The sequence below is a fragment of the Channa argus genome, chromosome 12, assembly GCF_033026475.1.
Source record: "Channa argus isolate prfri chromosome 12, Channa argus male v1.0, whole genome shotgun sequence".
Classification (NCBI taxonomy): Eukaryota; Metazoa; Chordata; class Actinopteri; order Anabantiformes; family Channidae; genus Channa; species Channa argus.
Genome location: NC_090208.1, coordinates 20,965,001 through 20,992,933, shown reverse-complemented (window position 1 = coordinate 20,992,933; position 27,933 = coordinate 20,965,001). Strand labels below are relative to the sequence as shown.

The following is a 27,933-nucleotide window of genomic DNA, read 5'->3' as shown; positions in this document are numbered from 1 at the left end:
CCAGCAAACTTGATGTGTATTGAGTCGTAACCCTTCACATCTCAGTAGAGTCTTTGTATTACTCAGACCCCTAGTTCATCCTCTCTGTCTTTTTCCTTCCGCCCCCCCCCCCCCACCTTTCTAGTTATGCTCCATGAACATTTCTTTCTAAACTCTCTTCTCCCCTTGTCTCATTGAGCCAGTTACACATGTTGTCTTCGCTTGGCTTTTATTTTTCCAGATGTTTTCCGCAGCTAGTTAGTCGTACTCTTCTAACAGTTTTGTTCGCTTTCAAATGACATTACTAAGAAGTAATCTTAGGTTACTAGGTTGTAACCTGTTCAGGAGCACAAGCTGAACAGATAAACCCACTGTCTGCTCCTTAGTTTACACCTGTGTTGTTTAGTCTTAGAAAGTTTAAAAAAGATATGCTTTTTAGATATGTGTACTGTGACAACATGCGCCCCGTGACTAATTTCTGTTCAGTAATAGTAGCCTACTACTGTATGTTACTGTGGTAAAGGTAATACTACAGGAAAATTGCTGGAAACTGTAAGCTATAAATTATGGGATGATTTTACATCGCTTGGCTCTCTTCCTTCCCTCTAGTCCTCTGAATTCATTTAGTTGTGAAGTATTTTTTTGCCTCTTTTGTTTCACATCTGACTAAACAATATTATAATTTAATTCCCAACATTGCTCATAGTTGGCCACTCAGGCTGATGCTGGAAATAGGGAATGCAGCCAGTTTTATCCACTGTTGCTGTGACAGCTCACCAATGAATATAATGCACTTCGACTTCTCCAAACCTTCATTACTCTCTAACATCTCTCCGTCCTCTCAGGTACGCTCCCCCCATATCTCTCCGTCCCTGTTTTTCTCTGTTGAACCGAAGCCTATTTGCAGCATCAGAGTCAATATGGCTGACAGTGAAGCATGTGATGACATGAGCAGATGGAAATAAACTCTCTCTCTTCCTCTCTGCCTGTCAGGTACAGATGAATTGTTGAGATGAAGATTATATGTTCTGAGGGAAACAGGCTAGAAAGAAACTGATGGGATTTCCACAAAGCCAGCAAAATTAATACACTATGTCATCAACATTTCAGCGTCCAAAGAGTTTTAATATTGGAATGTTGGAGAATTAACAGAGATCAAGTTCCACTGTCCTATAAAATACTGTACACACTGATCAGCTGCAACATTACCACGTATTAATAATTTTTATGGGTCAGCATGGTCACTCTGAGCAGATTGCAGCCCCATACACAGCAAAATGTGAAGAAATAGTAGTACATAAACTTAAGTTATGGCCTAAATAAAATCAATAAATAAAAATTCACCACTTTCACCAGTTAATAAAAATAAGGGTCTAAGATGTTGGTGAAGGTGGAGTGGATTTTAACCACATTGTGTGCTGACAGGGGGTTAACACAGAATGATACATCAGCATTTATTAGTTCATAATGTTTTTATACAACCAAATCATATTTTTATTTTAAAACCACCAGGTGGTAATACTGTTGGGACTGATTGATTATATAAAATAATAATAAAATCACTTTGCATTTCAGTGGGAATCTCTTCTGGGTGACATCACCTGGAGAAATTATTTAGTTCAGATGAGTTCTGGAGGAGCAGGTTAACCAGATGCCAGCGTTTTTACCGTAGAAAAAGCTAATGTTTACTCTCCAAAGCAGATCTATAGGAAACAAGTTGAAAATTGATATTCGTTTTTAAAGCACCAAAATGTGTAAATTTGTACATATTTATTCTGACTTTTCTTTAACATTTTTTTTCAATAGTTATAAAAAAAAATTCATAAAATACACTTATATATCTTATATCAATACAGGCAAAAGTAGCATCTAATTGTATTTCTTAGTCTACTAATACACAGTTCACAATGTACACACTAATAATTTGAATATCTCCATATATTTTTTTAATTAATAGTTAAGTTTGGCTGTCCCCTAAACCTCTGTGCTGTATTGTGGGGTCTCTCTTGGGGGCTCCTAATTGAAAATGTGTCAGCAGTGTCTGTGCTGTACGTTGCACCATTGTCAGCTGAGGACAAAAAGAATGTATCAGGGCCTGGGGGCAAACGTCAGCAGCCTCATGTAGTGTCCAACTGAACAATGTCAACTTGGGCAGCAACCTTCAACTTTGCAACAGTTCCTCATCATCTTTTGCAGGAGCAAACGGAAGAGAGCGAAAATAATCCTGTATATTTTAGTTTTTTGTGACATTATCATTTGTTAGTTTGTTAGAAATTAGTTTTGATAGTAATGAAGGTCATGTAGAAGTGCTTACCCAAGTCATTGTGCTTTGTGTTTGAGCAGTAGAAATGACCTTTTCTCTTATTACAGCTTGTCGGGATGAGACTTCCCGAGTTTTAACAGACTGCTGGAGATGCAAGGGAGTTCTAAACCTAGAAGGTTAACTATCTGGAATCCATTCACTCAGGCCCATCTCTCCCTTCTCTCTTTAACAGAAAGATCATAGAGGTGAAGATTATTGATGATGAAGAATATGAGAAGAACAAGACCTTCACCATTGAGCTGGGAGAACCTGTACTGTTGGAGATAGGTCAGAAACACGGTGAGTCTACCCGGGGTTTATTCCAATGTGTTTGTACTGATTTTCAGAGAGAATATAAAGAATTGATGAGACGAAGCTAAAACAAGGAGAGAATAAAAGGCTGAAGTGAGTCATTGTTTAAGCACCAACAGAGTCTAAGGCCTCCTACACACCTGTTTCTTGTAAGCAGGGTGAGACCTGCTTTATATTGATTGTCTCAAGCCTTAATCGAAACTAGGATTAACTTGGGAAACATTTTACTTTGAACCACTGAGAACAGGACGCAGCTTTGAAAAGTACCGGAGTCAAGCTTTCAAGTGTTTCTGAAATGGGGACGTTCATGTCAGATCACATTGAAAACAGAACATCAGGAATAAAAATAGGTCCCAGTCGGTATTTGGTCCACTTTGTTCTCATGTCTCATACACCATTAATGCATGTATGGGATGTCCCATGTCTTCTGACTCGTGTCGGTCATGTCCATCTGTAGATTTTTCCCAGTGTCCACCACAACAATTAAACCACAATGTGCCTTTAATATTGGGGCTGATTGATGTCAATGAACAACAAAAACTCAGCAGACTAAATAATTTAATGTCATTCCTGCCTAAGGAACTATTTTGATCAAGTTCTTTTCTCAGTGGGAGCTCTGGACTTTCATTTCCTACTTTTGAAATCCCCATAGTACCATACCAAAAATCTCAAAAGTCAGTATCTAAAAGATCTAAGCTTTTTTTTAAGAATGTATCAAGCCTTGTTGAAAATTTAAAAAGCTCATTACACCAGACAGCAAGCTAATTTCTACCAGGTGACTCAACCAACTCTGAAAGTCTGCTGCTTTTCTTATTTAACATGTTCAAAGGAATTCCCACAGAATGAAACATTTACTTGAGTAACTTTAGCAATTTTCCTAAGTGAGACATTTTCTTGGTATCATTGGACTGTATTTTACTCTGTTTGTTCGTTTGCATCATTTCTTGTTTCTAGCCCTTGCTAATTGACTCTTAATTGCAGCACTGTGTATTTGCATTTTGTGTCATGCATACATCTAACCTCTAACAGCGGTTCCCGATCTGGGGTGTCACTGGATGTGTCTGGGGTTGAAATTCTTTTTTTAGCCCTCTGAAAATACAATAATTAAACTCTCTTTGAGGTGAGTTACCCTGCCCCGGTCACCAGGGCAACACAGATCAAAGTCACAGCTAGTCCTACTGAGAGTAGGCAATGGCAGTTGGTCAATCATTTTTACTGCGATGAAATTCTGTATTGACATTCAGTGGATGAAGACCAATATCTACAGAATGGATAACCACCAACATTCGCACAGACACTCATGGTTGCCAGAGGAATAATCCCCTGACTTTACCTACAGTGCTACTATGAGGTTGACATTTGGGGTTTCTAGCAAAATGTCATGTACTGACTAACGGAGTGAAATTTGTGACATTCAACCTTCCAGGATGTATTGTAAGAAATCTATTAATATGGTGTTATCAGTCAGTGTTTTGATTTTGCTCAGTCCTTTGGTTTATGACAAAATGTCATGGAAACAAACGTATGAAATTGCCCTCAGCCTGCGTGTAGTTTAACAACATGCAACAAATGGAAGCACAGTAAACAGAGACAGTAGTTAATCAACAAGCAAAACATCAGCACGGTAACTTAGACTACAGCCTACAGTATAGCTCACAGTACTTTCTGCAGCCTCACAGAGTCAATATTGTGACTGTTTACATGTGATCTTCCTAAATGTTGAATCTTAACGTTGACCTTTGGAGACTGTAAAAAGCCTCGAACTTATTCAAGTCAACATGGAGTAGATGCCTCTATCAAATCACATTCTTTCTTTAGGAGTCCCAACCAACCAGTACATGGACATGATCTCTTATCAGGTCCCTTCCCCTGAAGAATAGTGGTGGACAAACCCCCCCCACCTTTTTTTTTTTCAAGCCAAGTTGGACACACCGCCGTCAGAAATTAAACCACAAGACTCCACTACAGTGGATGCGTGTTTTATATCTTTTAATCTGTCCTAACACACACAGACTCACACAAAAACACGGAGTGAAGACACAAGAAGCCAACAGCTTAGGGCATGTTTTATCATTTCTGCATAATTGGTTTTAATAACAGTGCTACAGAGTGTGTAGAATGACATTTGCACACACACACCGTGTAACATACTGTACACTGTACTAACAGCTCACTGAATGACTCACTCTGTGTGATGAGTGAGTGAGGAGACATATGGATGGGTCGTTTTATGGGAAATGATACATTGGTTGTGTGATATTCATATTTCTAATGGCGTGGGCTGTTTGATATTTTAAATTTCCATGTGGCACAGCAGTGCTTGAACATTAGAATTAACATTATAGTCTTTCACTGCTGATTGCATGTATCTTCTGAAATTAAATGTCATCAAAACTATTATAATAATTCATGCTGTTTTACACTAATGAAACAACTGATATTTTGATCATCATCGTAATCCAAAAATCTTTATAGAGAGATACAAGTGCCGGATTTGACAAAATGTATAATATAATAATATTTGCTAAAACTACAGTGCAAGTCCTCTTTTCCTTTGGGCTGTTCCCTTTCAGGGGTCACCACAGCGAATCATGTGCCTCCATCTAACTCTGTCCTCTGCATCCTCTTCACTCACACCAACTAACTTCATGTCCTCTCTCACTACATCCATAAATCTCCTCTTTGATCTTCCTCTAGACCTCCTGCCTGGCAGCTCCAACGTCGGCATCCTTCTACCGATATATTCACAGTTTCTCTGCCCAAACCACCTCAATCTGGCCTCTCTGACTTTATCTCCAAAACATCTAACATGAGCTGTCCCTCTGATGTCCTCATTCCTGATCCTGTCCATCCTCGTTACTCCCAAAGAGAACCCCAACATCCTAAGCTCTGCTACCTCCAGCTTTGCCTCCTGTCTTTTCTTCAGTCCCACTGTCTCTAATCCAAACAACATCTCTGGTCTCACCACCATTTTGAACACCTTTCCTTTCATTCTCGCTGAGACTCTTTTATCACACAACACACCTGACACTTTTCTCCACCCGTTCCAACCTGCCTGCACTCGCCTCTTCACCTCTTTTTCACACTCTCCGTTGCTCTGAACCGTTGACCCTAAGTACTTAAAGTCCTGCATCTTCTTCACCTCTGCTCCCTGTAACCTCACTGTTCCACCTGGGTCCCTCTCATTCACACATGTATTCTGTCTTACTCCTCTTTCCCAATGACACACTGAGTACCATCCTACCTGTCTCCCCGATCATCTTAGCTTTAGTGGTCCAGTCATGTGGAAGCACCTCCTGACTTCCCCGAGCCTGTCTCAACTCCTCATCTCCATCTCCTCATCTCAACTTCCACCACCTCGTCCTCTTCTCTGCCTTTGTCCTCTTCATCATCCTCACCACCAGGGTCATTTTACACACCACCATCCTGTGTTGTCTGGCTACACTCTCCACTACCAATACTTGCAGTCACTGATGTCTTTCAAATTAGAGTCAACACAAGATGTAGTCCACCTGAGTGCTTCTCCCTCCGCTCTTTTATGTCACCCTATGTTCCTGCCTCTTCTGGAAGAAAGTGTTCACTACAGCCATTTCCATCCTCTTTGCAAAGTCTACCACCATCTCTCCTTCTGCGTTCCTGTCCTGAAGACCAAACCTGCCCATCACATTCTCATCACCTCTGTTCCCTTCACTTCAATGGACATGCAGTCCATTAACATCTGCACCAAACTCCTCTTTCAGGATAACTCCTACTCCATTTCTCTTCCTATTCAATTCATGGTAAAAAAACACTTGAACCCTGCTCCTAAGCTTTAAGCCTTGCTACCTTTCCATCTGGTCTCCTGGACACACAGTATGTCCACCTTCCTTCTCTGCATCATGTCAACCAACTCTCTAGCCTTCCCTATCATAGTCATTAAACAACATTAAAAGTCCCTACTTTCAGTCCTACACTCTTGGGTTTCTTCTTCTCTCTCTGCCTACAAACACGCCTTCCTCCTGCTTCTTCGATCAACAGTAGGCCAGTTTTCACCGGCATCCTGTAGGTCAACAGCACTGAACATATCTGTATGAAAAGATATTGCCTAAAACACATGTAAATTTAAGACTAAATAAAAATTAATAAAAAAATAAAAAAGTCTGACATACATACTTTAGTAACACTGTAGATACTTCTTATTTACTATATCTGTGTTTACTAAATATGTAAGTATGTTAGCAAAGTCCAGGTGAAAACCCTTAGTGTCAGTGTGGTAAGTAAGTTAGTTACAGACTTGTTAGTGACACATACATACAGTTTAGGCATGTCAATAAGTCTGGCTCGAGAAATCCTTGCAGCACGTGTCCACTAATCTACTCATCTCTGTGGTTTCCTAGGTGACTCCAATGAGAACAAGCCGTTGGTGGGAGCAGAAGAAGAAGAAGTGGCCAAAATGGGCTGTCCTAGTCTGGGTGAACACACTCAACTAGAAGTGGTCATAGAAGAGTCCTATGAGTTCAAGGTCAGTGAGTGTGTGTGTATGTTTATCTGTGCGTGTGTGTGTGTTTGCAGATATATTTCATGTGCATGTGAGACCATACTTTTGTGCTAAAGAAGTTTTACAGAATATGTCAGCACCTAATCAGAGATATATTTAGTCTTTCTGAGGATCATAATAAGCACCACTTTCACAGCCGTGTTAAATGTCACCTAAGAGTAAACTGACTTAAAATGCAAATTGAATCTGAAATGATTTAAAGTGAATGTCAGCTGCCCCAGTCGGTAGGATGAATGATTCATTTTGTTAGGATTTAATGGACTCTCTAATGAGATGCTTGTCATTTTGATGGGACACATGGGAAGTGTGAGTTGCCATTTGGTTTCAGCACAAAACTGGCCTTAAAAGACAAAAGTTTGCTGGAACAGTTGAACATTCATCCAGCAAATTAGTATCAGCTGAGTCATTTAATAAATACTTTTTATTAGAAGAAATGCATTTTCAAATTTGATCGGTTTGTTATTTAGCCGTGGATCATTACAGCTTGACATTTCTTGTGTAAAGCACAAGAGACACAGCTTGACAAATTTGAAGTGTCTGTCTCATGATCAATTATTATTATTAAATAGTATTCTGCTCATTACATCAGTTTGCCTGTTGTCTGCACGTCTCATTCACTCATTTGTCCATTTGTATCATTTTGTGTGTGTGTGTGTGTGTGTGTGTGTGTGTGTGTGTGTATGGGTGCGTGTGCAGGAAGCAGTACATGCACTTTTCTTGGGCACTAAAAAGGTTACCTTTCTCACTCTTCAGTGTGTCTTTGCATGCAGTGTTAGCTCTTCTAACTGCTACTGTACAAAAATGAAATGTAATGGTGTCTTGGTCGTGCATCACATCCTGGTCTTTAAATCCTTAGTCATCACAAGGACCAGTTTGTGCTTTCGCTCACTGAGATTGTTCAATTACATTCAATGTTGTCTTTCAATTATTAGATCCAGGATTGTCTTTTCACAAATTCAGCTGAGTTACGATAATTACTGCTGGTGCATTCTCTATAGTTGCTGTATAGTACACTGTTGCCCATTAAGTTGGAATAAAATATTATCATGAAATTATTGTGACAATGTTATTTATTCTTGATAGATAAGGTCTATGTCTTCTCAAAACTTTATTGATCAATCTCTTCCAAACTTATCAGAGTGAAAATGAAATCACAGTTAACCTTTGCAAAAAAGAGGAATGTGTCTGAAAACAAAATTATTCCAATTTTATGGGCAACAGTTTATCTTTCCTGCTGCTTTAAACAGAAACGCAGGCTGCCTAAAGGCTATTCCTAGATTTCACTGAGAGCCTCAGTCTGGTTAACAGCCTTAACTTAATTAGCACATTCTGTGCCTCACTTCAGTGTTATGAAATGCTTACTTTTTAAATTACCTTTACTTTTTTGTTTAAGTATCTTTGCAATGTGGGAGCTAATTGACAGGCTTTAAATCTGAATTTTCCCCTTTCTGTGTGGCTGCAAGTGACACAAATTCTCTCGTTTGGGTCTTTCCTATATTCTGCCTGCTCTGTATCCTCTTGCCTATTTTCCGTCTGTTTGTGTGTGTGTGTGTGCGTGTGTGTGTGTGTGTGTGTGTGTGTGTGTGTGTGTGTGTGTGTGTGTGTGTGTGCCTGCATGTGTACAATCTGTGTGTAGAGTACAGTAGATAAGTTGATCAAGAAGACGAACCTGGCCTTGGTGGTGGGCAGCAGCAGCTGGAGGGAGCAGTTTGTCAGTGCTGTTACTGTGAGTGCAGGTAAGACACACACAGGACAAATCACATCATCCGTGTTTTGACACATTTCTCAGGTTCATTTTGAAAATATGATGAAAATGATCATTTCCCTAATATTTGCATTTGCATGTTTCTTTTGAACCTTTCGCACATGTATTTTAAATATTCTTGGTCTGGTAGTCTAGTTTGACAGAGAAAAACAGTGTAGTGTTCTCGTAACGGTAGGCCTCCTCCTCTAATTATCCGACTTACGTAAGTGTTAACATTTCTGAAGTTCACCAATTGTCTTTGTGTACACAGACAAAAATGTAAATCAATTGTGCTTTTACCAAGACTTGTATGTTCTATCATCAACTTCTTTTTGGTGACACTCATTACTGAGCTGTTTGTATTACCTAAGCTAATCACTTCCCAGCTAATTTATAGATCTAAACATAGTAGATTGGTTTCAGTCTTATCTTCTCAGAGGTGGCAAATTAAAAAGTTTTGCCTAAATGTTGGACTCTTTCTTTCTTACGACTGGTTTTATCCTGTTTTATTTAATTAAAAATCTGTCTACACTCACTTGTCTCTTGACCCTTCTCTCAAACGTCACTCTCTACCGTTTACTGTCTTCTTCGCTTTCAATCATCCACCACAGGGGATGACGATGAGGAGGAGAGTGGTGAGGAGCGGCTGCCGTCCTGTTTTGACTACATCATGCACTTCCTCACAGTCTTCTGGAAGGTTCTGTTCGCTTTCGTCCCACCCACGGAGTACTGGAATGGCTGGGCCTGCTTCATCGTGTCCATATCGCTCATCGGCATCCTGACAGCAGTCACTGGTGACCTGGCTTCACACTTTGGCTGCACAGTTGGCCTGAAGGACTCAGTGACGGCTGTGGTGTTTGTGGCGCTGGGCACATCAGTGCCAGGTGAGTGATTGTTGTCCATGTGTCAGATCCCTTCATAGGAAGAGAATGAAAATGTATTTTTTATTTGATTTGACTAGCACAGCTGCAATGACCTCAACAAAAAGTAACATCAGTGCTAGATCAGCTAATTCATCAGTTATCCATCCATCAGTTATTTATACCAGTTCAGGCCCATGTGTTGGAGCCTATCCCAGCTGTTATTTGGCTAAAGGCAGGGTACGCCTGGGCAGGTCGCCATTCTTTCTTACACAACACAGAGACATGTACAAGACCAAGCCATTCCCCACAGTCACCAATCAATCACTGCATATCTTTAGTTTGAGGGAAGAAAACGGAGTAATTAGAGGAAACCCATGCATGCACTGGGACAACATGCAAACTTCACACAGAAAGAGCTCAGATAGCTGGCAACAAAAATGTGAGGCAACAGTACTAACCACTCCTCCACTGTGCCATCACAAGCTCATTTCACTTGTTTGAACTGTTTGTGCAGAAGCAAGTTTACCTATGTTGCTGGATTCCACATTCCCACATTCATCTGCTGTGATGTGCACTAATCACCAATTACCCCTGAACTCAATTTGCTTAGAAAATCTGTCCACAAATAACCAAAAATGGAAAATGTCCAATTTTCTGGAATGGAAAGTGATTCTGCATAGCCACAACAAGGATGTAAATAGTTGTTTATTTAGGTTTCTTCACCCAAACAGGGGAATTTTTGTTCAGGTTGGCTTTAAATTAAACAGACAACTTTAAACAGCAGTAAAGCTGAAATAAGATGCATGTTTCCCCCACATTTCACATGTGACAGACAAGTGAATAAACAAATAAAAGGAGGACTGCTGATCCTTTTTCCTCCATCTCATTTCAATACCAGACGCCCTCAGTAAGCAGCCTGGAAATCAAAATTGAATTGTAAAGCCTCAGCTTCATCACAGCCTTCAGCCTGAGCTTGTCTCCGCCCGGAGGGGACACATCATCCCAGGGCTTTAATTCAATTCCCTTTCTCATTCCTCTCATCAACCGTTTTATTGTTGCCCCTCCGTATGATTTATAGAAATACGTAGTTGCTTTGCTACTCTTCCAGGCAGTAACTTTGATGGCTTGTGGCGAGGTCTTTGGAAAGTAGCATTTGAATCAATTCCTTCGACAGCCATATTGGGTTGCGTGTTGGAATTGGAAGCAGTAAATGCAGATTTGATATCCATTAATGGTGTGTGCTTCTTGCCACCAGACATGTCGGTATTTGTTTTTCTTGCTTTTGCCTCGTCTGAATCTCTATCATCCGGCTTTGTTTTAATCTCTTTCATCCAAATTCACCATTTTCTCTTCCCTTTCTCCGTCTCTTTATCAGTTGGTCCCACTCTCTCATATTCCACCTCACTTATCTGGCTATTGTGCTCCATCCCAGTCAATTTATTATTCCGAGTTGGTGTTACCTTGCTTCTCTGTGTCTCTGCCTTTCTCCTACTGGTTGTTGTGTTTTAACTATTGTATCATTCATCATTCTGACCTGTGTGTGCTTTGGTACCCAGGTGTGTGTGACAGGTCATTACAACTTCCAAAGGGAGTGTGTGCTCTCGCATGTGTACCTGTGATTGTGATCTCCTTAAAAACTGTTGGAAACATTCATCTCTGCTCTTGCTTCCCAGTCTCTGACGTGTGCCCTCACCCACCTCCTTCCTCTCAGCTCTGCTCCAGATTTATGAAAGCATTTCTGCATTATTATATCGGAGGCACACTCAAGGATTATTGGGCCAATTTACACCAGATTTGCCGATTCAGGCAATTAGAGGCAAATGCTGAGCAGAGGCTTTGTTAAAGTGCTGGAAACTACTGTGTGTTTCTGGCTGTTTAAGAGGTTTATGGAGCTCATTTGTAACCATCTGAACTATTAAAATTGTATCAGTGTAGTTTCCTTTCTGCGTTGGCGGGGAAGAAGTCTTGCACAGATCACAGATTCATCTCCAGAGTCTGATCTCACACATTCGTGGTACAGCAGAGAATTCATCTCTACATGAACTGAGAGAGTCTTGACCTTTTAAATGATGCACTTCTCATTCAATCCAAGTGTTATTAAACTTTCCAACACTTTTTGGTTTTATACATCCAAGCCTGGACTGTATGTGTCTTCGTAATTTCTCCCTCCACGGCAGTAAAATTCAAGTACATGGACATGGTCTTTCCAGAACAGCTTTTAACTGACTTTTTTTGTTTCAATAATCAGCCCAGCACAATGCTGTCATTGTCTAACCTGTTTGAGTTAGGGGAAGGTTATTATTGTACCCTAGCAAATGCCACATGATTTGCCAATAGGCTGATGCCAGTCAACAAAACAAATATTGGCTTCTACCGATATATGGCTGCCATCATTTTGAAGTGGACGAAAACTGCTGTAGCTAATGTTTTCTACAGGCTGATTACATTTTTCTGTCGGTAAGTTGATGATAATTGGTGTCGCTACATGACCCACACTTTTGTCAGCTTCATGTCTGAATGAACTTCCTTTTCAACAAAAGTCACAACTGTGATCTTACTAGGTCCGACTTAGTAACATTTATGTATCATTTTAAAGACATTAATAAATAGACATGCAGAAGATTACTACATTGGACACTGTTACATGGGCTCACGTACCAATCAGGCCTAGGAAGAGACACTTTAGTTGCACACTAATTATTTGAAGCTGCTGATTTGAAACAAACAATTGTTTTGTTGGACTCCATAAAAAATTCTGTGTATTTTTCTCCTGTTGAGTAAAAAGGTGTTGCCTCGCACAAAACACTGTACATCCCTTCATGAACTGTCCAATCTTGTGTGTGTGAGATAAATATTTAATCAATTAAAAATGTATTTATAAAACATCTTTTAATGCAGATTAGTGTAATTTAAAGTGCTTTACACAGGATTGAAAAGTTGAGGAAACACATCAGACAAAAAAAGATCAAAACAAATCACTGATAACAATGGACACAAAACAAGAAAACAGGACAGAAGTTGACAACAAGTCAGACCAAATGAGGGTTTAGGACGTTATAAACTAAGACAATGAGGCTAATGCACACAAATAAAAGATTAAATGTAAAAGTAAACATCGGGTTGGCTGCTACCTAAAAATGAGGAATATGCTCTTCAGCAACTCCAACGATAGCATATTTACACACAAACTCCTCCTAGCTGTCATTAGTGATTATTAATCACTGTAGTTGTTCATCCATGTGGAAACACACAAACACAAACATCTTTGGAGGGTTTTCATGTTGATTTATGAATTTTAACTAATCTCACTGACATTCAAGTGAGAAATCAGACTCATCTTACTAGCCTGTCTATAAATAGAAATAAGCCGAGACACGCGTACAGTAACCGGCAGCTGTTTTCCTGGTATTCCCAGCCTACCCATTCTCTGCACTTCTCATCCAATTTCTCCTCAAAATGCACCAAACAGCTGCACCTACAGCATTTTATTTTTATATGTTCTACAATTTAGAGGACGAAATGTGAAGTAAATTTTTTTATGTTGATTTTTCAGAACATTGATTAAAAAAAAACTTTTAACTTGGTCATTAGCAGATTGAATCAAAGATCAACGGCTTTTGGCTTGTCTCTTCAGGGGACACCACAGCGGAGCATGTCGTCTAGTTAACTTGGAATGAGTTTTTATGCCGGATACCCTGCCTGCCGCAACCCTCCCATTTTATCTGGGCTTGGGAACGGCATCAAGGTCGCCGTTGGTGAGGCAGTATTTGACCCTGCTGCGTTCTGGATCCTATCCCAGTGCTCTACCCATGAGCCACCAGTCCCCCAATTCATTATCATTTGCAGTTTGAGTAAATGTCATTTTTAGTTTAACTTTATGTTGAAAAAAACACTATCTTTTTTTTGTCTATTCCATCCAGACACATTTGCCAGCAAGGTCGCAGCCATCCAGGACCAGTACGCTGACGCCTCCATCGGCAACGTCACAGGTTCCAATGCTGTCAATGTCTTCTTGGGCATCGGCGTGGCGTGGACCATCGCTGCCATCGCCTGGCGCTCCAAAGGCGAGTCATTCAAAGTGGACCCGGGAAACTTGGCCTTTTCCGTCACCCTCTTCACCATCCTGGCCGTGGTTTGTGTGATAATACTGCTGTACCGGCGGCGGGCAAATGTAGCTGGGGGCGAGCTTGGTGGGCCGCGGACTTGCAAGGTGGTAACGTCGCTGCTGTTTGTCACGCTGTGGCTGATTTACATCCTGCTGGCTTCACTGGAGGCCTACTGCCATATACCTTTGTTTTAAATGGAACGGAGATGGGAGGATGAGAGATCCCCTGTCAAAATTAAGAGAGAGGGGGGAATGGGGGAGCCTTCCGACAGAGACAGAGCAGATGGGGACTGGAGGTGGATCAATATGGGCTGATATTTTCATGGAGTCATCATGTTCAAATGTTCTGAAAATAACACCATGAATCACCAAAACTCTCTAATGATGTCTAAACAAATTATTTTTCTTAGCTTTAGCAGCTCGCTCATCCACCGTCCAGTGATAAAGAGGTTTGGAAACATTCAGTATTCAGAATTTCACTTCTCAAAAGGAAGGCGAGGAGGATGGAAAAAGGAGAGAGATAAACAAATGTTGAGAGCAGACACTGGAGTCTGCATAAGGACGATAGAGAGACTAGAGAAGAAGAAGAATTGTAAGTAGAATGAACGGCCAAGATATTCTACATCTCCTCCTCACTCTCTATTTTGTCTTCTCACGTACCTGCAACTTGTTGTCTTGGGAACAGTGGATTCTCCCATCATACCTTTTGAACAGTGTCTAAATACTATGATGTGACTTATGACTTTTAACCCCCCTCCATTAAGTGTAAACACACACAATCAATCACAAACACACACACACACATACACACACAGACTTTGGGGCCCTCAGGTGATTGTGCAACAGAGGACCATGAGATAAAAACTGACAACCTATTTATTTCCTTTAATTCCTCTCTTTTTGAATACACTGTGCGAAATAGTCTATTTCATTCCCATCTCACACACACAACCAAGCACACAGACACATACACACGCACACACACTGTACAGCCCCTTTCCACTATAAAGACTGTACACACCCCTTCATCCCTCCCTCTTGCCTTACTCTTGTGTCCCCTGTAGGAATCGTCTTAAAGTTGTGATAATGAAAAGCCGTAGTCTCCACCAATCAGCCCTCTCTTTTACTGAGCCAATGCCAAGCCCTGATCCTTTTAAAGCCAGTCAACAGCCTCATTTATACCTTAACCATTAATTATCCATACCCCACCTTTTTTTTAACCTTTTCAATGGCGTCACGTGTTGATGTTGTTACAGTGCAATTGTAAAAAAAGAAAAAAGAAAAAAGACATTTACTGTAAATACAGTATGATGAGATACGGATGAAGAAAGCTGTCAGCAAGATGAGGTATGACTTTGCAGATTAAGATGATGGATTAGCAACTGAAAAACAAAAACACTGGACGAGCATGAGGAGTGTTTGAAAAGTGGTCACCAAAATGAAAAGGTTTGCAGCAAACGAGCAAGTAGTCCACTGGATAATGGCTTTTATTCCTGCATAAACGCAGCATCGAGCACCACACATGGCAAAGTACACTGTTTGTGCTCTAATGTTTCTGTAACATAGTAGGGGAATGTGAACAACTAGTGACAACCACAAAACAATGGCATGGCAACGACCAATCAGAATGAAGCATGTAATTGTGTGTGACCATGACGACCATGAAATTGATGCCGAGGACAGTGTTGTTGACAAATCAAAACTATGACCGTACCCAGTGTTTCTAACTGTACAAGATAATATAAGAAACCTTTATCCATGTGTGTGCAAAAACTGACGTCTACCCTCGACCCGTTTCCCTCTGAAGTGGAGAAACATCTGTAAGGTAGTGAACCTGCTGTGAAACCAGATGACCCACAGACAGGAAAAGTCAAATGCTGACGGAAATGCTGTACGGCATTTCTACAATATCACGTGACCGTTGTGCAGCACTAGACACAGCAAAACTCCATAAGTCTCCAAAGATTTGATGGAACACCACTGTCACAGATCACTTCAAAGATAGAGAGGCATTCATTTTTAGCATCCAGCTTTACTGTCCCACTAGCTGCCAGTGGTAGTTACATGCCTAACCATGGTAACCATCATTGTTTTTTTTATGGATATGGACCTGTATGAAAACTTTATAAATTTTGTTAAAGGCTGTTGATTCAGGCGTGATGTCTCTAAAAGTTGGATATCAAATAAGCTTAAAAAGAGAATTGTGTGTCACATATCATATGAAGTCAACTCCTCTGTTATTCTTTGTCTGTGTGAGAAAGTGTGCAAGTGCAAAATTACATTACGTTTGTGTTATTACCCCTGCTCTGCCCAAAGGCCTGACTGAAGCTGGACAGAAGGGATAGCATATGGCTTGTCAGTCCAGATTACTGGGTCTCCCTTGTTAACAGCATCGCAGAAGAAACAGCTCTGCAGGAACTGAATGGTTTTCCTCTTAACTGCCCGTGATGCTGATTCCAAACTACAAGGAAAATGGTCCAGGAGAAAACAATAATTTTGCTTTTTGTTATACCACTCTTCATGAAAAGTAAAAAGGGACTGAAATCAACAATTTACCTGCCCACCGTCTGCCTTGTTTAATATGGCAGCTCAGTTGTGACCAGGCTAAGCACTCTCAAGCTTTTCCAACGCAGCCTTGTCAAGGTCAGTGCTCGTACTAATGGGAGATAATGGGAGATCTGGAGGGGCATCAACCTGTGGGGGGAACAAATGCCCCCCTTCCTTAAATGTGACGCTTTAATTGCCATGCCCGTTCTTTTTGGTTTTGTGACAGCTATAAAGCAAAGGTGAATGCAATATTTTTCTGTTATTGTCGAAAATCTGAAAAGCAGCATGGAACGCTTCAGTGATTTAATAAACAGCTGTTTTCCACCCAGGCACAGCACAGATTCAGTGATAAAGGAAGTTTGAGCATCTGCCAAGATACTTGTCAAAAGAATATTTCCTGGCTGTTAATACTGAACACTGAAATTAATCACTAAAACATGTCCAGAGTCAAAAAAGAGCTGACCTGCAGCTCGTAGACATTTAGCGTCTTGTGCCCAAGTTAGTGCACCTCCATCCTCCAGAGATGAAAACTAAAGTTTGTAAAAGGGTCAAATTTAAGGGTGGTTGTAATCAGACTGGGGTTATATGACAGGGCTCAAATAGCTGACCTTGCACTTAAGGAACAATTCATTCTAACCCCTAAGCCACAGCCGCCATTCACTGTTGCCATGGTTTCAGTGAGTACATTGAGGAGCACATCTTCGTTGCTGCTCTTAAGCCTATATTTGTTTAGATTTTGGCCCCCATCACTCGATTACTTTGGTACTAATAAAAACGAAGGGTCGTCAATCTCTGGAGTAACCTGGAGGTCATTATTTCTGCTTTCAGAGTAGATTTATGGGGATAGACATATGGAGATAATAATACTGTGATTTAGTGTGAGTTACAATGAAAACACAATTTGGATTTGGTGTCTGTCTGTCGGTTTTGACTGTTTTGATGCTCTGTGCAGCTATAAGGTTGTATCCTAACCACCTCTATTAGCGGTGTGTCACAGTTTCAGCTACTGACTGTGTTAATACGAGGTCCATACCAGCAGCCAAACTAAAAGCAAAAACAACTTCTCATTGATGCAGCTTCACCTGTGGAACACTAACCCCTGTTACCTTCAAATGTGTCAAACCCTATGAGGATAAGGAACCTCGTGTTTCCACTATGCCTGACATGATGACTTACTAACTGCCCAGATGTTTGTCTCAGTTGTCTCAGTTTCCTTAGTCACTTCTGTTTCATCAAGTATCTTTAAACCCAGATATGAATGCTGTCGTAACAGAGGTCATCTGCCAGTTGCGACACTACTCACATGTTGGCATGGCTCCTGGCCCGCTGACATGCCAGGATGCCTGCTGGGCCAAACTCTTTTTCTCAATGACTCAATGAAGTTTCCGTAACAGTAGCCAGTTTAAGAATGAGTGGGCAGGATAATAGTACTGCTGACGCCACAGGAACACAAGCACAGAGTGGGACTGATTTAGAAATGGAAGCTTTTTAAAGGTTGATAAGCCTTTGCTAGAGGACGTTGGTCTGTGTTTGTGTGTGTGTGTATGTGTGTCTGTGTGTATGTGCGTGTGTGTGAAGAAGTGCAGCCATATTTTTAGTCTCTTGCCTGTTGCTTAGCGACCATTTATCTGCAAGCCGTTGTTTTCTTGACTGTTGCTGGTGTGTTTGAGATGCTCTGTGTGTGTGCGTGTTTCTGTGTCCGTGTGCACGTGCGCATGTGTGTGTGTCATTTCTGATGCATTCTCATTTTGTCTGTTTATTCTTCTTCCATCAAATGTCACAGAACAGTTTCTTTTTCATGTGTCTTCTCCTTCCCTGTAAATCCCAACATTTGTTCACCTTTTGTGAACAAATGTTAATGTTTTTATTTTCCTTTATGTTCCCTGTGCCTCCCCTTACATGCATGTCTCTCCTTAGTTTGCACAGCTACATGTGTATTTGTGCCACTGTGTGTATTGGCTGCCATTGTAATCTCCTTATAAGGGCTCGCCCTTTGTGTTCCTGCATGAGTCTCATATGCTAGATTAATGAATTAGAATGCCAACCTGACCCACAGAAAAATGCCTGGAAATTGGATTCCCTCCCTTGTGTCTTTGTGTGTGTGTGTGTGTGTGTCTACCTGTCAATTAAGATTAGAGATATAATCTAGACCTGACTATTGATCGAAACTGGTGATAGATTGTCTTGCTTTATTTGAAGAAGTGTGTGTGCGCATGTGCGTGCGTTTGTGTTTGTGTGTGTGTATAATGCGGGGCTTGACATTAACACACCCAACCTGCACTGTCTCTGAGAAGCAGATCTGTGTTTTGTCAGAAAGGTGCTCTGCAAGGTGGCCAGTATAAAATGCTGAGTGTCTAGTAACTTTGGAACTAGCCACAGTAGCTGGTGAGCAAAAAAGTTAACATTAAGCTCTGTGTGTGTGTGCTACTGTCATAAATTTAGGTTTTTGGCTCCTCATCCTCTGATTGACTGATTCACACTGATGCAATTCTTTTTCTCTTTAAGCTTTTTGAGTCTCTATGTTCTGGAAATAAAATGTGAAAAAGTATAGATTGCAAAAATGTAATACTTGATAAGAGTTAAAAAATAACTATAATAGTGCCCTAAAAACAGGAAATATTGTGGTTTAATATTTTAACTTTGCTCCCATCAAGTCCTTGAAGTGTTACAACTTGACATTAGTCTTTGTTAAATGGCAATTCTTTGGTGTTAAGTCTGAGCTTCTTTAATTTTTAGGTTTTTACACTAAACTCTAAGACTCCAGTAATCTTTTTATACAGCTGCCTGTGTTTCGGAATTAGAGGCATGACATTTAATGGGATGTCCAGTATGACACACACGGTGAAAACACTGCATATTGTCTCCCAAATAATAGTAGTGGATGAGCAGAATACTGTTTTGCACATTTACCAAATCATTTAAATTAAACATTAAACCTTTTTGTGCATCACGTTAAACATAATAAGTATGTCACGCATTCTGTTTCCTGCAAGCAACATGTATGTATACATATCTGATATGAACAGAGACAGGGTCCACACATGAGCGAAACACAGCTCGAGACAGTAGCATCAACGATAAGAAGTGCTTCTTTGTGTGTTGTGTTCACACGAAAAACACGAAAAAGTGAAAAAAAAATTGTTTTGTGGAACCTGTTAACAAGAGCACTGTCAACGATATGGGAATAAATGTTACCTACTTTTGATGTGTGAAACTAACCACTAGTTTACTTCACCTGCCTACTCTGCTCCAGTATGGCTTTATGCCTGATCGCTCAAACAAATCAGAATGTGATCTTTGTCTATTAACATGTTGTACATGATGCATCACAACTTTACTTGAGTCTAAATAAAGCAAGTCGGAAATGTTGTTTCTGCTTCGGTGTGCGAGGGACAGTCTCAACTGGTAAACTGGTATAGAAGATTATGTAAAGAATTTGGTTTCTTGATATAAGAAATATTGATCAGAGTTTTAGACCCTCAAACCTGTGTTTATCAACCTGCATTTATTGATCAGCGGGTTTATTGTCCTTGTTTTTGGTTTTCTCTCATTTAGCAGCCACCATTTTGCTCTGTCCCAAATATTTGTACTTTGCATCACTTCTCCTAATATATCAAGCGGCCCGATTTATGAGGTCACCAAGTGCTTTTGATATAAATATATGATACTATTAATTTGCAATTTTCCATTCAATTTATTATTTTACTTTTTGTTGCATTTGGTTCCATTGTTAGTGACGTTATTGGTGATTTGTAAGTTAAAAAGCCCTCAGAGAGTAGAACAGTAAATTAGCATAGTAACAAATTACAGTGAGCGTGCTCTTATCCATGTACTGTGTGTGTGTGTGTGTGTGTGTGTGTGTGTGTGTGTGTGTGTGTGGGTGTGTGTGTGTGTGTGTGTTTGCGAGCATTTCTTCATGTCATTCCATCCATGAGTGTGTTAGCGCATGAAATAAACTCATTCTGCATACTGTGTCAATATTGGAAATGTCGTAGTAGATTTTTAAAAGCTGAAACTGATATGACATGAAAAATGATATAGATGTTTACAAAGACCAAACTTTTCTCTTTCTTTTCTCAAAAATGAATAAAACTTGACTGGCAAATGCTCAGAAATGTGTCTGTGACTTATCTACTGAAGAAAATCATGTCTGGTCTCAGCTGAGATATATTTCTTTTAATTAAGAGGCTAATTGCTAAGCATTAAATGCTCAGCAATTATCAAATGGACTGCAGTATGTAATCATAAATACATTTAATAGATTAGCTTGTCATAAAACAGCCACACTTGTATTTTCAGCCATCCTTCCTCTGATGCATATTTAAAGGTGACTCACATCTGACGGAGACCTAAGGACAACTTTCCACACTTTCTTCAAACACTCACAGGGTGAAAGCAAAGATTAGTTGGACTGCAAAGACTGATGACTCACAACCTCACCCTCATTTGCCTTAAGAATTCAGTCTGAAAATCAGATGACCTTTACATTATCTGGATTTGCCAAATCTGGTACAAGGTTACTTTTAAGCACCACGTTGTAACGGCTCAGCATCAAAAGAAGGACTCGGATGCAAAACCACAAGACATATCAGTTTGTTAAAAATAATTAACATACAGACAGTGGAGTGCAGGGAGTGGGGCCAGAGGGGCAGCACAAGACAGGGCAGTAGAAATGTAACCACTAGAAGAACTGACCAAATGTAAGGCAGAAATAAATAATCAGAAATAATTTAAAAATATATAGTTATTTTTAGTATTGAGTATTCATGTGTTTCGTCACAGTTTACAACAAGCCAGATTGTCCTAAGATTCGAGTTTTACCTCTCCCTTGTTACAATTGACACGTTTTTCTACACATCATTTATTATATAATTTTTTAAAAATCCTTTTAACCTATATTTGATTTTTAATGGAAAAATTCAATACAAAAATGTTTTTTGCATAATCCAGTTTCTGCTGCACCTGCTGCATCAACCAACAAATTTCACATGTACAGAATTTGTTACGTTTTGTTCTGCCTGAACATTGACTGATAGAATTAGTTTCAATACCAATACATAACTGAAGAGCAACTGTACTCAGACTTTCATAGGCTGAGGACTGAGCTTTATGGGAAACCAGTAGTAATCTTCTGGAGTGCCCCTTAAAAGGGGCTTACAGCAATTCATCATTGGTGATATATACAGTGGGTATGGGTGTTGGTGGATGGAGGTTAAATAAAAAGCTTTTTGTCAAATATGTCCCACCACTCACAAAAGAGGATATAGCTTAAAGCCACGCATTAATCCAGCTGATACCAGTCAAACGAAGAGGCCCTTTGCTACATTATAACAAGTACGCTGCTCCTCTCTCACCTCGTTCTTTGATATTAGCACAACAGTCAGTGTAAATGAAAAGAAGAGAAAAAAAGACAGAAAAGAGCATCCTCTGATTAACCTGTGGCAGTGATTCAGCTAGGACTGTTTGAACTTCTGAATGCACACATCAAATGGAATATACTAAGACACACTCTCTTGCTGTCTTAACAGGGGATTAGTGTGTATTTTCAAGAATTTACTCTCTGGTGTAAAGCAATGAAAAGGTCAAATCAACATCCCAAAAGGTTTAAATTAACTGTGTATATGTAATTCAAGCGGGCATCCCAAAAATAAAATATATCTGAGTGATAAAGGTGGAAGAGGTTCTGACCTGAATAGATCAAAGGTTCATGTTTCATGTTCATGTCAGTTTTGGATATAACAGCTCTGTTTAAAATTTAATGACAATGGAAATGTGACAGTACAAAGTCATTTTTATGAAGGACTGTGCTAATTGGCTGCTGTACATTAACACTCATTCTTCTGTTTTAAAGCTTTAGTATTCTTACGTTAATGTGCGAAATGGATATGTAAAATTGGAATGTGGTTGGTGAAGTGACAAACTCAGAGAATTAAGTTCACACTCTGGAGCTCACTGCACATTTTTTTATCCTCTTTTAGCATGTTGTTGTGATTTTATGGCTCACAACTTCAGTCATTTGGTTCCGATTTATCAAGCACCTCTGACTTATTCTGGAAGCATAGCTCAGATTTTACCTGTATAAAGAAAATAGTGCTTTGTGGCTTTTCTTCTTTGTACTTTTAAAAGCTAGTAACCTAATTCTGTGTAGCCTAAATTAATTGAGAGAATGTTAAATTCTTCAAGAGCCAGCTACCTGGATTATTAAACCCCTTACCCTGACTGTGAACACCAGGTTTCTCATCTACGGTACATGACATTAATGAAATGAGCTTTCTTTAGAAAGCCAGTCCTAAATCTATATTTTGGTCTGTTATAGGAAATATAGGACCTTAAAATACCTTAAAATATTTAATATGTTCACTGTGCAAACAACATTTTTTAATCATAATACATAGAAGCACATTTGTATTAGTATGATTCTTTGTTGCCCTTTAAAGAAACTATTAATGATAAGTACTTTGAGTAGGTCCAGATAAATTTATTTTGATTTGTGCCTGTGTCAGTTCTTGTTCAGAGCTATTTGCAAAGACATACATAAAGTTTAAAACTCACCATTAATTGGTTTACGTAAGATGTCATCATGCACCTATATCACTGAGTGTCTATGAAATGCTTTGTTGTGTGGGATGACGTCAACGTGCAAAAGCTTCTTGTTCATACATTTATGTTTTTACGTCATTCTCAGTAAGCTGATGAAACAGCCTTAGAGTTAATTATCTCATCAGCATTCATCAGTGTGTGTTTAGCTGTTATCTAACCTGGCAACATGAGAAACACTCATATTTATAGCACTGGCCAGAGGGGAGCGGTTGTTGGTTTATACTCCCACGCATATAAACCAACATGCACACGTACACCTGGGACATGATCAGCACAACCCCTGTGTTGCTCCGTTAGACCAATAAACAGCTCTACAGTGAACCGTGATTTGTTCTACAGCACTTTGGGAATAGCAGACAAGAAAGGCAGGTGAGAGAGCTTTCACCCCACGTGTGGGTGTGTGTCTATTCATAATTACACTCACTTTCTCAGATTGACCCAATTAAAGGGAAGAACAACTCAAACTTTAAGTTAGATGTTTGAAACACTTTATGTTTTGCGTGTTGCATTTTTTTTTTTACCTTTCTCGTTCAACTCTGTCAGTTTCTGAACAATGAAGTGGCAGCTGTTATTCCCTCAGCAACCCTGCAGTAACCACAGCGGCGAGACACGTGTCCATCCTCCACTGGAGGAGAACGAGACAAGGAGTAAACACAGCAGTCCTGAGGGAGGGACAGGAGGAGTGGAGGAGGAGAAGGAACAAGGCGAGAGAAACGAAAAGAGACAGACAGCTAAAATGATTGAGAGCCACATAATGGGTGAGAAAGAAAAGGGAAAGAAAGCAGCCAGAGAGGGTGGAGTGTGAATGTGATGAGATTTTAGACAGACACAGAGAGGAAGCAATACACAAATCGAGGCGTGAGAAAGATGTGACGGAGCCGGTGCTCATCCTGTGGGATGAGGAAGAAGACGAGCAGTGACATGCTACATTGATCACCTCGCATCTCTTGAGTCCAAATGTTTGCCTCCACGCATAAACTGACTTTGACACTTCTTAGTCGGTTAATTGGCTCTGCGGGTTTAACAAACAACCTCCCATTAGCATTCACCAAACAAAGTGTTGTTTCTCATCAAGGAGGAAAAGTTCTGCTTCTGTCGTATACAAACATGAGAGGAGCCAAAAAAACAGCACAACAGTAGGTTTATGATTGATAAAAATACCATATTTGTCTCTTTCTTTAAGTATTCTTACTGGATGTGACTAAATAGGTTAAATTGTATTTTCTTAGTGTCACAAAATAACATTCACATTTGAAAATTACTTCTGCAAAATCACAGCAGAAATGCATTCTGGAAGATAGGCTCCTTTAAGATTGCTGCACAATGATTCAATACGTTTAAAGAAGTTTTTGGAAAAGAAAAAGAGTGAAATATTTAAGGTAAGAAAGTAAAGAAATGTATATAAGTTTTTTTTTTGTTTGTTTTTATCTACCACAAAAGGAGCTTTTAGTCATTTGAGTATGCATGCACATCCCCGGCACATTTTCTGTTAGAAAAACATTATTTATATCACGCATCATTCATATTTTATGGATAATAGGAGATGACAAAATGAGTTGATAATCGCCATGTAGCCCACAAACCAACTAACAGCATTTCAGTCTCATAGTTGTTTTTGGTCACTTGGTGGCACAGCAACTAGAACATCATTGACAGGTTTTAATCACCTTCTAAACCTGTTGCAGTAAATGTGTTTGTATTTTCTTTAACTTCTGAAGCTGAGAATAGAACACCATTGCAGTTGCGGTATTTATGCTATTTCTTGATCTTGAACAATTCTCATGATTACGAGATAATTTATCAGGGAAAACAAAGTTAGTTTTCTAAGTCATTTACTGTATCAAAATCAAAATTAGCATCTGGTTCATTTGATCAAACCTGATATTTGCTGATTTTCAACACTGAATATATTTGTATACGTATCATCTCCCCCATTCTTGGCTTCTGTAGTTTACAGCCCCAGCAGATACAGAGCAACATTAGCATTCTAAGATCAGTTTTTTATAATTATAATCACTTTGCTATTAACACTGTTTTAGAAAAATCTTTCAGCAGCACCAGGACAGAACCAAGATGGTTAAGTTTTGGATCACTAAACCAAAACAATAAGCTGAAAAGCACTAAAGTGCTGCTATACACATGATTATTTGTTCCATTGTTGGTGTATAAATCTTAACTACGGCAGCTTAAAAGGTCCAATAAAATGACTTCCACATTATGTCTAATTCTTATTTTGAATGTTTCTTCAGACTATTTTGATGGGGTTGAACTTCATAATAGACATTGACTATCATGCTACTGCTAGTTAATTGTTAAAACAAATCAGATTTTAAAAAACATTATTGACTTAATGGATCCATAAAAAAATAAAACAAAATGGACAGAGAGAACACAGAGAATGAATGTAGAGTGCACTTTGGAGAGTTGTGAACGGATAATAAACAGCAATGAATTGAAGGGGAGAGAAAGAGGGCGATGCACAGACTGAAGAGAGGGTAAAGGGGATAAAGACAGACTGAGAGAGGAACGGACAAAAAGAATCAGATGCAGTCAAAGAGAGAAAGCAGTCGGAGTCAGTAGCAGCTTAAACTGAGAGAAAATAGGCAAACTTTAGGCAAACAGGAAGCCAAAGGAGGAAATGGGGGGGGGAAAAGGTGATGGTTCGCATGAGCAGGTAAGACAGAACAATGCATGCCAGAAAACAGATGTAGCAATTTGTTTATGAGGTTGTGAACATTCTGAAATGACGCAGGTGATTATCACAATACATTACTGAATCTGGATGAAATCTGCATAATCTCTCAAACCAATTGCCGCCTCTGACACGCTATTGTGCCACAGATTACTGAGGATTTGCAGCAGGTAATCAGTGATCTGTGGTGGATTATATTCTCAAACTAACCTTTGTGACATTGCCCAGTAGCAGCGAGGGATGAGTGAGGAAGAAACAGTGAGAGGAAACTGAAGATAAAGCTCGTCCAGCCGAGTTAAAAACACAACAGCAGCTAATGGTTTCACTTCTTTTCTTTGTATATTCATTGTCTCAAAAACAGTCCCTTGTGTATTTGCATGTAAGTGCAGTATGTGAGTGTGCGCAAGTAGGTCATGGTACAGTATCAAATGAGAACACAAAGCCACCCAGGAGCTAGAGATCAACAAGCAGGGAACAAACATGCACACACTGCAACAGCTCCACAGTGTCATGTTAAAGAGGAAAGTGTTGGAGCTTCCGTCTCAGGATGATACATCAGAGCAATAACACTGAACTCGTCCGTCATTTTGAATGGAAACAGGCAATTTCAGAGAGAGCAATAACTGACATTTATGATCCTGAATGTCCGCTGAGGTGTTCACGTAAGCTATTTGATAAGAGAGAATGTACTGTACTCTTCATTCCAATGTGTTTTTCACAAAGACCAGCTACTACAGGCTCTTTCTTCTGTCTGCTCCAATTATTATAATCATACTGAAAATGTCCCCATGGGAAAATTATCTTTTCTCACTTTCTTTCTACGGAGGACAGAGGTCAGGCTAGGCTACAGAAAAGCTGTAAAAATAAGTAAATATAGAGTAATGAATATCTTTCTATGCTTTATTTATATTTTCCTCTACAGTTCAAGCAGCCAAGTTCAAGTCAAAGTCCAGTTGGCAGAACCCATCTCCACCACATTTATTCCTGGCCCAGCTGGTCCATCAGGAATCCTGCTCCAGATCACACCCATGTAAACTTCAAGCTGCATTCTCGTGTTGAGGGTCGCTCGACTGGTATATACATTAAGCTTATCATATTTATGGTATTGGATTCTACACATTCTCAGTTTGTAATGTACCATTTCTTCTTCCTCAAAAGAACATTTTATCATAAACTTAATAAAAAATATGCTTCAATACACAAACTGCTTCTCTAACTTACTGTACACATGTTGGAGACAACATCTCTCTTTGCTCTTTTTTTTTTTTTTTTTAGATTAGCAGAAATAAAGAGCTTAACTACTGAAATACAATTAGTGCAGTAAAAGCAATGCACAACTATAGTTTCGTGCTTTTTATAACCCTAGAAACTATGGTGTGCTTTGTATCTTTAAGCTGGTTTCTTGGCAAAAACTCTCTTTAAATTAAAGAGTGTAAAGGCAAAGCTGCACCTTTAAACCCTGTCTGTCCAATTCACTTCACTTAAAACACATTACATCGCAAAAAAATATTCGCAGGAGTAAATAATTGACACTTTTCATTACAAATGAATGTGAAACAAGTGCTCAAAAAGCCTGGAAGTCTGGAAGAAACATTACACAACCAACCACACTCATGAGAAATAAAACCTAAGGAAGAGTTAAAAGTGTTGCACCCAAGTAGAGGTTTTAAAAAAAGTGAAGTCTTCACCACAAATAAAACCAAAAAACAGCTGCAGTTCAGCAGAAGTTGGAAGTTTATTACTAAACTTTTAGTCATATACTTTATATTAATTATATAGGATCAATAAAATATTACAACTGGATCATTGTACAGTATTCCCTTTATATCCAACAGTCATATACACTACATATACAGTGTCAACAAATCTCACTACTTATCTTGTCTATGTGTATTGCATGCTGTCTTCACTATCTGAAGTCTACAAACACAACTGCTTTTTTTTTCTTTTTTATTGGTTTATAACTAGTCCAAAAAGAAAAGATGGTCTCATTAAAGGGTGAAACTGGAGGCAAGGGAAATGGGACAGTGTGGGGGGGAAACAGAGAGGGAGAGAAGACATGACAGTCAGAGGCCTCAGGGTGGTCCTGAGGGAGACAAGTAATACCAAATGTCTAATAAGAGAAAAGTCAAAAAGTGTTTGTGTGACGCTGCAATGAGCACGACATCTAATGCTATGCTGCTGTGTTTGTGTCAAGAGTTTGATGTCGTGTGTGTCTATTTAAATGTGTGTTTTCAAAATAAATGAGACAG

The 27,933-nt window shown here is 39.5% G+C and overlaps 1 protein-coding gene across 2 annotated transcripts in view; it reads left to right on the top strand.

Annotated features, from left to right (window-relative positions):
* The window catches only part of LOC137138346 (sodium/calcium exchanger 1-like), an 85,677-nt gene extending 71,239 nt beyond the window's left edge, over positions 1–14,438 (top strand). Inside the window, exons 12-17 of one of the 2 annotated variants that reach the window (XM_067525455.1) lie at positions 2,475–2,581; positions 6,970–7,094; positions 7,827–7,862; positions 8,767–8,866; positions 9,486–9,758; positions 13,658–14,438. In XM_067525455.1, coding sequence (XP_067381556.1) covers positions 2,475–2,581; positions 6,970–7,094; positions 7,827–7,862; positions 8,767–8,866; positions 9,486–9,758; positions 13,658–14,037 — 1,021 coding nt within the window. In that variant the 3' untranslated portion in view covers positions 14,038–14,438. The remainder of the gene's footprint in view (positions 1–2,474; positions 2,582–6,969; positions 7,095–7,826; positions 7,863–8,766; positions 8,867–9,485; positions 9,759–13,657) is intronic. The other variant, XM_067525456.1, reaches the window with a different exon arrangement.
* Positions 14,439–27,933: the final 13,495 nt, after the last annotated feature.